Here is a 12,901-nt window from a genome sequence, read left to right as displayed (position 1 = left end):
GTATGAATGAGTAAAGGAATAGCAACTTACTTTCCTTTTCCTAAGGCTATGGGGAGGAAGGTTGAGTAAGGGATAGCTATCCCTCTTCCATTTACACATGCAATGAAGTGAACTTAATTCAGCTATTGCTACAGCTACACTGATCTGAACGTTGGAAATGCTGTTCTGCTAAGAAAAATGACACTAAAAATAGCATCAGGGGATTAAATGTTTGTGACTCAACGATTTCCATATCAAACTTGCGTAGTTTGAAAGTAAAATTTATCTGCTAGCTCTATACATCTGAGTGTCAAGTTGGCTAGTTTCCTTCTCAACCCCCGCCCCCCATAATAAATGTTTTGTAGTTCAAATTAGGGCTTCTGTTTTGTCTTGGAAAACTCACTATTGTCAAATTATGCCTCAGTGACACCTTCTGACTCCAACAGGTCTGCACAAATATAATTGATTGGAATTCAGTAAACATTTCTGTTGTTAATGTACGAGGAATAGTATCCAGCTCTATCCCTCTCAGCTGTTTTGCCTCCACAGTGCCAATAGAGCAGTAAATGCAGATACTAAAGGCTAAAGGTGACCAGGTAGAACTCTGAATACATAAAGGGAGTAGATATGGGGGGTAAGGTGCCACCATTTTTTACATAGCTAACTTTTCAGAGTAGAACTAAACTTTAATAAATGAAGTCTACAACAAGAGAGATTCAAAAGTTTGGTTTAGTGCTACATTTACATAAATACAGTATACTAAAATGGCTACTTTTACTCTTCCAACCAACATCAGAAACGGATCTGGATTTGTCTTTTCTTTTCTACAATAGTTTACACACAAATTAAAAAAGAAATATTTAAAGATACTATGCTAAACAAGCAAAACATAGCATAAAGTAAAAATTAACTCTGAGACTTATCTAAAATACCTTTAATAGGGGATGTATCTTGTCCACAGGTAGTAGGAGAGGGTTTCTTCGTTTTCGTTTCTCTATAGCAGACTGTGCATCAGCTATAGCCCACTTGTCGATTGGATGAGGAAATGTCTTTTGAACTCGCTCCTGCCCAAACATAAGAAATGCAGTTTAACCAGTCAGCATACATAAGCTTGCAAAATAGTCACTCACCTAATTTCCCTATTGATGTTTGTACCCCATCGCTTCCTCACTTCTAACTGCTCCATTGCTCTCTCTCTTAGGCTTTTCTCCTTTCATGCAGCCCCACCTCTAAGGCTGGAACAATCTTCTACTCCCCACAGAACAAGCATCCTTTCAAATCTCGCCTCAAAACAGTCCTTCCTGCCCTTTGTTATTTGCATTATGACAGCACTTAGAGGTTCCAGCTGAGATGGGGCCCAATCATACTGAGCACTGTACAAACACAGGAAGAGGGGACACTAAAGAGCTCTCTGTCTAACTGGAAAAGACAAAGGGATATTGTTCCCATTTTACAGATGGGGAATTAAGGGTCTGTCTACAAAGCAAAGTAAAACCTGTGGCTGGCCCATGCCAGTCGACTCAGGTTCATGGGGCTTGGGCTGCAGGGGTGTTTCATTGTGGTGTCAATGTTCAGGCCTGGGCTGCGGGACCCTCCCACCCTGTGGGGTCCTAGAGCCCAGGCTACAGCCCAAGCCCAGAAGTCTATACAGCAATGAAACATCCCTGCAGCATGGGCCCCATGAGCCCAAGTCAGCTAGCACACACCAGCCACAGATGACTAGTTACTGTGTAGACATACCCTACTAATGGCTGATTCATTAGCGTTTTGTCATCACGTTTACATCATTTTAGTTTACACAAGGAAGTATGCAGAAGCTGTTTGGCCCACACAAGCTTGTGCTTAGGTCAGTGATGCCCAAACTTTTCAGGGTCATTGCCCCCCCCGCTTACCCCTGTCCATGCCCCCACCGCCCGAGCCGGGGCTGGGAGCAAGGGGGCGGGGAGGGGGCAGGCGGGGTAAGGAGGCCGAGGCTGGGGCTGTATCTGGGAGTGGGTCTGGGAACGGAGCCATAGCCAGGGACGGATGCTGGGGCCAGGGTGTGGAGCCACAGCAGGGGTAGGAGATGCTCCCTCCCAATCCCTATGGGAGCTGGCCCAGGTCCCACTGCGCCCCCCACAAACATTCCTCTGGTCCCCTCAATTTGGGGACCTCTGGATTAGGTTTATGTGGCCCTCCTGTGTAATAAGATTGGGCACCACTATCCTAAAGCACAGAGAGAAGATGTAACTTGCCCACAGTCACTGAGAGTCTGTGACAGAAGTAGGAACTGAACCCAGATGAAAAGCTCTGTTCCTTTCTCCGTGGGCCCAGAAGGTAGTCATGGGCAATTGCTCTTTTTCCTCAAAGGCATTCAAGTGGGGTGCTACAAGGTTCTATTCTCATCTCCCTCAACATCAGATGTGACACATGGTTTGGGTGGTGCCATCATACAACTCTACTTTACAACCGTCACCAGAGCTGAATAGTTCAGTTTTCCCAGGGTATAGTCAAGACTGACATCTAGATGAGGGCTAGATGGCTGAAGCTCAATTCAGACAAGACAGAGATTTTACTCATTAGCTGCAGGAATCATCCAGGAGATGACTGAGTTGATGTGTCCCCTCAATAAAGGGCTTTTGCCCACGTTTTGACAGGAAGGTGTATAATCTGGCGGTCTTGCTAGATTCAGAGTTCTTTTAAATGATCACATGGCAATACTAGCTAACAGTCCTTTTTGTCATCCTACACCAAATAAACAGATTGCAACCTTTCCTCTTGGATGCAAGCCTTGCCGCAATTATTCACTGCTTCATGACCTTTACACTGGATTACTGCAATCAACTTCACTTGGGACTGCACCTGAAAGTCACCCAGAAACAAGGTAATGTGGAACATAGCTGTCCACTGACTTATCAGTTCATCTCACAGAGTGCATATGACACTTGGGCTTAAGACTGCACTGGCTTCCTGTTTATAGTTGGAAACAATTCAAAGTGTTGTTTCTAACCTATTAAGCCCTTTATGGTTTGGGTCTTGGGTACCTTAGGCTTGCTCCTGTTCACACTTACGCACCTACTTAACTTTACATGCAAATAGTCCATTTACTCCAATGGGAGCTACTGGCATGTGTAGGTATTTGCATGAACAGGATCTTAGATCACTGATCTCCTTGTGTTCTATCATGACAACTGAGAACAGCTGAGGTGTACAGCAAACAAACCATCTCCAGATTTAAGCTTCAGGGGTCTGGTGGCAGAGTGATCTCCATGAATAGACTGACTCATTCCTACATTCATCTGGTAGAGTTTAAGTCTGTTGACCTTCAAGGTGTACTACTGTTTTTGGGAACTTGCAGTTACTCTTTAAACATACTTCCTCATTTTTAATGAAATAATCAAGTCTAGTTAGGTTACATTACTAAGTGCTTTTATCAATATTGTTTCACTACCGAAAAAAAGCAATTTTTTTAAAAGATACAACTAAAACTAAATCCTGTGTATAGCTAAAATCTTATGTGCTGAGATATCTCTTTGCTCAGATAAAGTATTGGCAGTTTTATAAAAGGTTAGCATCTCTCTTTTCTCTAAGAAACAATGTGTGAGGACTTGGGAATCTTACAGACAAAGTTTCTTACATAAATCAGTACCGGTGTAATTGTTTAATAAAATACATACCTAAAATCTTTAGCTCATACATGTGGAGTATAATTACACCCAATAGGAAATTAATGTGCACATAAACTTATTTTAGCATTCCTTTTGTATTAGAAGACAGAAATTACAGAGCTGGCGAGCAGGTGACAGTCTCTGACATGGCAAAGCATTGCTCTATATTCTAGAGGACTGGATAGCTTGGGGACTGGAGATAGAACATACAGCTTTTCACCTCTGCATATAAAGTTTAAATCCAGACTCCGCTGGTGGTAGCTAGAAGTAATAAAGGCTATTAAGGGACATCTACAAAATAAGCTTATTTAGCTTTATACAAATCTTTGAACAACAACAATCATAAACCAATATTAAGAATTAATCAATTGACTCAATGTCAAGTAATGTATTTAAAAACACTATACACACTAAGAATCTCAAACCCTCCAGGAGATCAGTTTTGTAAATAAACATATTTTACATTTTATAAGTACTCACAAAGTATTCATTTCCATAACAAATCTGTAGAATATTAGATGAGATCATCAGCTTGTAGTGGACTGAAAGTGCCTTACATACAAAGCTGTAATTTGTCTAATATGCTACAAAACCAGTCAGGCTGGTTTTTTAATGCCGCCCCCCCCCGCCCCTTTTTTCTTTAGGCAGTCAATTTTTCTAATGTGAAAGATAACAGCTATTTAAAACTACGACATAACTCTGGATGTGTCTGTTAAAAAGTGCAGCCCATTAAGGCCCCAATTCTATAACTGACAGTGCATAGACAGACAGCTGCAAGAATACAGAGCCTCACTGAGTTCAATATATTTCCATACGCTTAACAGCAACCTGCCCACTCTCTATCAGTTGCAAGATCATGACCTAAATCGGTAGTTTAAATTCATTACATTAAAATGTTTACGTTTTGCTTTTGGGGATTAACTAAAAAGGAAGATTAAATCCCTGCAAGCTTTGAATTCTAAAGTTCAAGGTCTATTTTAACTAAAGCAATACAAAACATTCGCAGCTAGCTATGCTTTTCTGCACTTTTTAAATACAGAATAGATTTTGTTTTAAACATGACCAGACAGTTATGAGACTTCTGAACAGAAACTAATTGCAGCTCAAATATAACTCCTTTTCTGAAAGCAGAACACTGACTAATCTTTTAGAAAAATGCCCTATTTATATTCTACCTTGTTATAAATTAACATTAGATCACTTACAATAGTTGAGTACAGTCATTTTGTAAGCAAGCACCCGTTTTCCGGTATTAGATAAGACAGCTTTGCCATTCTCACCTCAACATCTTGGACAGTCCGTGGCTGTGCAATGCACAGTTTGTTCAGCAGCTGAAGTATCAGCTCTTCAATATAATAGAGGGAATCTTCTTTTGCTGAAAAACTGGGGTGAACCTGTTGCTGAACCTGCACAGTAGAATTATTTTCTTCAGTCAGAAGCTGCAGTGAAGGATGTGTGGAGGAGCATATGGTAGCACAAACAGATTAAAAATACTACATATTTTATCGTCTTGCAAATTCCCATGCACATGGGCTTTCCTATGTAGTACATATAACGGCGTCAACCCATGCCATTATAATGCTTTCGTTTAATGATCAAACGAAATACAGCTGCAAAGATGACTTTAAAAATGTGAATCAAAAGCAGACTAATGGCACAGCTGCCTGGACAGTGAGAAAGCAACTGTAGAGGTAAGCTCCCCATACCCTACCACGGGTTCAGCAGCAGAATGAGTGAAGGAATGGCCTCCATTAAAAATAGCAGTATTGATAAGTTTAGCGGGGGGGGGGGAGGGGGGAGAGGGTGGAGATAGAATTAACAGACTGGAGAAAGAGACCCGAGGAGCTGGGATGGTGAGAAAAGAGAACTGATGAATTTGACAGGGAACAGAATTAATTGCTTGGAGAAAAGGCCAGGGGTGAATGGATGTGAGAATGGGGTGAAGTAGCTCGTGAATTGCTGTCTAGTATGTGAGAAAAACAAATGTGAAGTGTATATTTGTGAGAGAAGGAAAGATCAGAGTGAAGTGTGCATGGATGAGCAAGAGAATAAATGAGTAAGTGTCACTGCACTTGTCTAGATTAGGCACAAATTGAGGGTAGCTAACCCCAACCTTTTGCCTAGCATAGTCAAAAATTAACACCACCTTTTACCTCAATTTAGCTCGGTGAGATCAACTGTAGGCTTCCTCTCCCAAAGGTCAACCTCAACCAGCTACACTGAGGTAAAATACACTAAACTGTGTCTAAACTAATGGAAAGGTTGTGGTTAGCTAACACGGTTTAGCAACTCTGATTTATCCTGGATCTCTTTTCTCAAATTTCACAAACACTGAGGGCATGGCTACACTTGTAGATGTAGAGCACTTTGAGTTAAACCAGCCTTCGTAGAGCGCAGTAGGGAAAGCGCTGCAATCTGTCCACACTGACAGCTACAAGTGCACTGGCATGGCCACATTTGCAGCGGCATTGGGAGCGGTGCATTATGGGCAGCTATCCCAGCATGCAATTAACTGCAACCGGTGCTTTTCAAATGGGGGACGTGGAGTGTGACAGGAAGTGTGTTGTGTGTATGTGGGGGGAGAGAGTATGTTTTTGGGGGCTGAAAACATGTCAGCGTGCTGTCTTGTAAGTTCAGACAGCAGCAGATCTCCCCCTCCCTCTCTCTCTCCCACACAGCATTCCACAGTAACTGCTTGCTTTGTCTTGGAACAGCTGTCAGAAACGGAGCTTTCAAAGGGCATATCCGCATTCCTAGGTGAGTTCAAAACAATGAGAAGAGCGGCCACTTGACTTAAGGGGATTATGGGACGTTTCCGGAGGCTGATCAGAGCGCAGTAATGCAACACCTCGTTCACACTGACGCCGGGCATTTCAGCCACTACGCAACAAGCATTAATCTTCTTGCCGAGGTGGAGTACCAGGATTGCTCTAGCTGTGGAGTCAGAGCGCTCTACGTGCCTTGCCAGTGTGGACGGGAGTGAGCTAAGGCACCTGGGGCTGCTTTAATGTGCTCTAACTCGCAAGTGTAGCCAAGCCCTGAGAGACCATCCAGATTCCCCATTCATCTCAGCAGGATACGAATCCGGAAAAAGCAATACTTAGATTTAAATTATAGCCTCCCCATAAAAAAGCCACACAGTACACAATCAACAAGGGAAATTCCCCATTTTCCCATGCAAATTATAGATTAAGTCAACTCAATAAGTGACTTTACATGGTTATTTATTGATGGCAATAGTCACTAGGTGCTTTCTAGACACAAAAGACAGATAGTCCTTGATCTCAAGAGCTCACAGTCTAAAGATTACATCCGTGAGGTCAAGTTCTGTTCCTCTGATCCATGCAGGTTTCTCCTTCTGAAGACAAAGGGAGCTCCCTGTTCACATTGAAAGATTCTGACCTTCAAAAGGGTTTCTTTCAAACAATATCTTCTAAGATGGATCACTAATACTTAATCATTCCATATTAACATGGACTTTTCAGAGGAGGGATAGTAACGAAAGATGTACTCCATGGCCTGGGCCCAGGATATCTAAAATACCATCAAGCTCCAGGACAAAGACCATGGTTAGAGAGACAAGGTGGGTGAGGTAATATATTTTATCGGACCAACTTCTGTTGGTGAGAAAGACAAGCTTTTGAGCTACACAGATCTCTTCCTTCGGGGACAGTTCGAGACTAGGGAATGAATTCTCCCAAGAACTAAGGAAAATCAGAAACCTCACCACTTTCCACTCCAAGTGCAAGGTGCATTTCTTTGACCTGGACTTCTCTAGTATAAACACATTACAATAAAAGAACATTTATAAAAATCCTGCCAAAACAAGATACTCCACTGCGCATGGGAGTTGAGAGAACCTTTGAGAAGTTGAGAGAACAAACGTCACCTGACAGATTGGCGGTCACATTGCTTAGTGCAGGACTTGAAGTCGCTCAGATCACAGGTGCAGACTTTTCAAACTGCCGAAGGGTGCTCAACCCCCGGCTTTGGCCCAGGCCCCGCCTCTTCCCACCCACCCCTCCACACCCAGCTCCGCCCTTTCCCCCGAGCACACCGCATCCTCGCTCCTCCCTGCACCCCGTGAAACTTCTGTTTGTGGCAGGGGGGAGGTGCTGAGCACTCATCTCACTACGGTAGAACTCTATTATCACCGTGAAAAGGTATCTCAGTTGAGACTACATTATCCTTATCAAATTTAGTATAAAGGTGCACCAGTCCCTAGTGTTAAGATCTCTTCCTTTATGAACTGAATGCATAGCTCAAACAGAGCTTTCACCTGCTTTGTCAAGACCACACGGATATCCCATGACACAGAAGACTAAGGCAGAGGATCTCTGAATGCATCATGCTCCCCATTAACCTGATCACATAGGGCTGCAGGCACTGATACTTTTGACAGCTCAGAATAAACGTGAAAGTAATCAGTTTGGGGGCGAAGTAAAAGGGCTCCCATGGCCTTGTTTCCATTATGACACAACCCTTTTCAATTTACAATTTGAAGTCTATTCAGTGGATGGTTCTCAAGAGGCCAGGACACAAACCATCTGTTCAGATACACCATACTACAGAGCTCTCGCCTGTCAGGAGCCAAGCTGTCAGAGAGAGGAACCTGGGCTGGGATAGAGCAAGCTACCCTAGTTATGGGTGAGTAGCTAATGCCAGATACTCAGCTTGATGGATAAGATGTGGTTCTCAACTGTTGCAGATGGCAAAACTTGATGGGACTAGGAGAGTCACTGAACCTTTGGTCTCTCCTGACTTGGAGTCCAAGCAGCATTTTTAGTCAAGAGATCCTCTCCCTGCCAATATAGGATAAGAGAAATGACCTGAAACTGGTACTGTGAGGCTACCATGAGGCCTACAGAGGACTAGAGGTGAACAAGCCAGGTTGCTACATGAGTCCAGTATGGAAAAACCCAGCTCAGATTCTGAACTGCCTGTATAGTAGGAAGCTTTGACAGAGACAAATCATGGAGCCAGCCCGCCCAAGCACCTCCTGTCCCAATCCTTTGTAACAGGGGCTCCCCCCGCCCACCATATCCCATGAGCCTGAGCTCAAGACTTCAAGGCACTTGGGACTCCAGCGCTTGGAGCAAACGACTTAGTGGAGACCTCAGGTTCATTGCTCATGGGGCAAGGACTCTGGTGCAGCAGGAGCCCTGCTGGGGTACATGGGGCGGGGCTGGGTTTGCACCAACGAGCACTGCTGGCACTGAGGCCTACCACTCACGTCTTGAACAACTCAGACTTCGCTTCCAGGGTTTACCTTCCCTTCAAAGCCCTCCCCAGGCCAGCCTCCTACTGGAGTTCTGGAAGTCAGCCTGTGATGTCTCAAGGAGGGCTCTGAGGGGTTGCCAGACCAACAAAAGAGCCAAGGTGAGACGGTACTGATGCACTGAGAACAGTGAACAATGCCAAGGCACGGGCACAAACAAAAACCGGACTAAAGCCGACTGAAGGCTAGCAATGCCTGAGCATCAAAGCAGCAAACAAAATTAGATGCGGAGACATTATAAAAGTACGCACAAGCACCAAAGACCAAGATCTCAACATTTTAAATAACCAGTTAGGTTTGACTGAAAAGCAGGGTATAAATAAGGAAAGGATAGTGACGAGGCTCTGTAGGAAAGTGGAGTGATGGTTGAAGGTAAATTTTTTTCCTGTGCAAAGCTCCTTCACTGACGTCAGTCAAAAAGGAACTGACTGGATTGCTTGGAGGGCAGCATTTCTGATCAGCAGGGGATAGCATGCGCTGGTCAAGAGGAGGCTAGACTCGTGTTCTAGCCCACTACTGCTGCCGTTAAGGGTCAGAAATATTTTAAAACCAGGGGGAGTTGTCAGTCTTGCACTAGCAAGCTACCACGTTATAAGACAGGACATACCTGGCGGTTTTTCGCCTTCCTCTGTAGCGTGGGGCACGGGTCACTTGCTGGAGCATTCTCTGCACCTTTAAGTCTTTAAACCATGATTTGAGGACTTCAATAGCTCAGACATAGGTGAGAGGTTTATTGCAGGAGTGGGTGGGTGAGATTCTGTGGCCTGCATTGTGCAGGAGGTCAGATGATCATGATGGTCCCTTCTGACCTTAATATCTATGAATACAAACCATGCATTGGGCAAGAGGGGGTTGAAGAGCTTTATGCTTATGCAGTCAAGCATAAACATAAGTCAAGCTGAAAAAACAGATATACCTTGAACCTGGCCTGAAGTCCTTCCTTGGGCTGGAAGGCCATGCTTTTCTTTTTCATAGGGTGTTTTTGAACAGCTCTTTTTCCCCTTCTAATGCCTCCTCAGGAGTTTATCACTTGCAAATTTGAGTGAGTCCAGTACCCCCTTCACATGGATAGTTCCTTTCAAGGGAGTAGTCTTTAGTTAACTACAGGCTGCCTCATAGATTGCGAGGGTTCTGGTTAAGATTTTCACTGCATCCATGGAAGCACTAGCTAGGAAAGGATTGCTATAGAGCTTAGAGATGAATGTAGACATTTTATCCCTAACTCTGCCTGATAGGTCACTACACCATGCAAGGATTACTCTGGAGAAGTAAATCAAGGAAATGGGCAGCTGCCTAGATGAAGCAAAGCTTCAGAATTCCTTCTTGATGACACTAACATTTCTGCTGCTAAATGCTTGGAAAAGAAGTCACCTCAGAGAAAATCACGGTGCACCTATTCCAAGGATGAAACTGATGGTATCAAGTTTGGGGACAAATTGGGTTTCTCTTTTGGGATTATGTCCAATTAAATCCTGAATATAGAACAAGAGACAACAATTGCCTCTAAAACAACAACAAAATTTAAGTAACAACTACTAAGAGTAAAAGAAGAACTGAAAATAATTTTCTTTTTAGCCTGGATTATTAAAATGAGCCTGTATTTTGTTTGCACTGCATAGATATATTTCACATCACAACAAGGTCTGGCAAGACAAGGTCCATAACCACTTGCTACAAGGGACCCTTTCCAAAACTAACATATCACTGACAAAAAAAACTAGCCTTGTAATGAGAACAAACAAACAAAACAGGAGTTTATTGTTTATAACAAACTAAAAAATGCTATCCAAAGATCCAATATTAAACACAAGTGTTTTATAAAGAAATTATGCTAAAAACATGAATTTATTTTCTTGGAAGGTTAGACTGAAATATCCCACTTCTCTATTTGCATTCAAACCATCACTTGCTTTTTCAGAAAATTGCGTCCCTCTGTTCATCTGAGATACTGGAGAATTATTTTCCTGTTTCAAAGGAAAACGAATGCCTACCACAAACCTGTTAGTACAATGGCAAAAAGTTCACACACCTGTTTATGGAAAAATATTTAAATAAAACACCTTTGTTAAATTTTACAGCCTTGCAAGATTGTCACAAAAGTTTACCAGACCAGGCACAGGAATTCTACTCGCCCACCTTTTCCAATACGGACTGATTATAATTGAGAAATGAATGATATTTTACTTCTTTCACAAAGAAGTTACTCGCCCTAAATAAGTGGGTGAATAAAATTTTGCAGTGCTACTTTAATGCTTTTTGATTAACTTCAAGAACCGACTTTATAAATTTGGGAGCCAGCAAAGTGATTAAAATATTCAAGTTACATATTTACTAGTTCAAGCAGCGTAAGGTCTTGCCAACACTCGTCAGTATTTCCATGCACTGTGTACGAGTCAAAAATAAATAAATCACTGCCAATAAAAGAAGCTCTTGACCTGCCTGATACCAAAATGTTAAAACCCAGGAAACAGAGCTCTAAAGCAGATTCATTCTCTCTCTCTCATTTTAGAGTGTGTTTTCCCATCTCTTCATAAGGAAAAGAAAGATAATGGTGCCCTTTAATGTACAGGAAACTCTACCTCCCAACCCATAATGTCTCTCTCTCTCTCCACGTGATTTAAACTTACACTTTGGGAGGGAAGGTGGGGGGAAATAAAGCAGTCAGGTGCTGCCATATTAGTGACTGTCTTTCACTGAACAAGGGTCTAACAAGTCTGCAATGCACCAGTTGCCCAGTTTAGCTGGAAAATGGTCACGCCTAATAGCCAACGAAAAAGGGGATTTGGACAGTTAAGGAGTTAGGTATATAAACGAGTTAAAGACATTGTCAACTTGATTTTTTTTTTTAACGTGACAATACTAATTTTTAAATGCAGTTTCTAACACAGCATCTTTTAAAGAAAATGTCCCTTTACAAAATTTAACTATTTTGCTGCTCCCCTGTTAGCATGTGTAAGGGGCTTTTCAGCAAAAAAAATTTAAGTAACAGATGATCTGCCTATACAACAATTTTTTAAATTTATTTTTAAATGTCTTTAAATGGCTTGAGACAAGGTTAGCTAAAAACAGTTAATATCCACAAAACACATGGTTAGTCAGTTAACAGGAGAATCTTAACAGTATGCCAAACCTCCTACCTGCCTGGTCTGACACAGTTTGATTCCTGCAAGTAGCTATGCATAGTGGTATTATGCTGCACGAACAGGAACCCTTAACCATACTAACTGTACCCCATAGGTAAGTCTACTCCTCCTTCAGCTCATAACTGTGCAGGCAGACACCCAAGACACACGGTGGGTGAGATAATATCTTGTACTGGACCAACTTCTGCTGGTGAGAGAGACAAGCTTTTGAGCCACATGAGCTCTTTTTCAAATCTCTACAACTACACTGCATTCAGGCAGACATCCCACGTTTTGCATTGTAGAGATTTTTTAAAATATCCATAGAATGTGGTGCAGAGACCCTGAGGCCTGGTCTACACTACAGGGTCAGGTCAAATTTATCTGCATTAGGTCCATTTAAAAATGACTGCATCCACACAACCAACCCCGTTCTGTTGACCTAAAGGGCTCTTAAAATCGACTTCTGTACTCCTCCTTGACGAGGGGAGTAGCGCTAAAATCGACCTTGCTGGGTCAAATTTGGGGTAGTGCGGATGCAAATCGATGGTATTGGCCTCCGGGAGCTATCCCAGAGTGCTCCATTGTGACCGCTCTAGACAGCGCTTTGAACTTCGATGCACTAGCCAGGTACACAGGAAAAGCCCCACGAACTTTTGAATTTCATTTCCTGTTTGGTCAGTGTGGCGAACTCAGCAGCACTGGTGACCATGCAGTCCCCCCAGAATTGCAAACGAGCTCCAGCATGGACCGAAAGGAAGACACTGGATCCGACTGCTGTATGGGGAGAAGCATATGTGCAGGCCAAACTCCGATCAAAAAGAAGAAATGCAAATATATTTGCCAAAATCTCACAGGGCATGTTGGACAGAGGC

The 12,901-nt window shown here is 42.9% G+C and overlaps 1 protein-coding gene across 1 annotated transcript in view; it reads right to left on the bottom strand.

Moving 5' to 3' along the window:
• SOS2 (SOS Ras/Rho guanine nucleotide exchange factor 2) overlaps nt 1-12,901 on the bottom strand; it is a 107,838-nt gene that overhangs the window by 72,713 nt on the left and 22,224 nt on the right. Inside the window, exons 2-3 of the mRNA XM_084632645.1 lie at nt 4,907-5,032; nt 912-1,043 (exon numbers count right to left, since the gene is read on the bottom strand). Coding sequence (XP_084488771.1) covers nt 912-1,043; nt 4,907-5,032 — 258 coding nt within the window. The remainder of the gene's footprint in view (nt 1-911; nt 1,044-4,906; nt 5,033-12,901) is intronic.

Source organism: Lepidochelys olivacea (assembly GCF_965140295.1).
Source record: "Lepidochelys olivacea isolate rLepOli2 genome assembly, chromosome: 6".
NCBI classification, from domain to species: domain Eukaryota; kingdom Metazoa; phylum Chordata; order Testudines; family Cheloniidae; genus Lepidochelys; species Lepidochelys olivacea.
The sequence above is the reverse complement of the archived record's forward strand: the minus strand, read 5'-3'. Positions and strand labels throughout refer to the sequence as shown.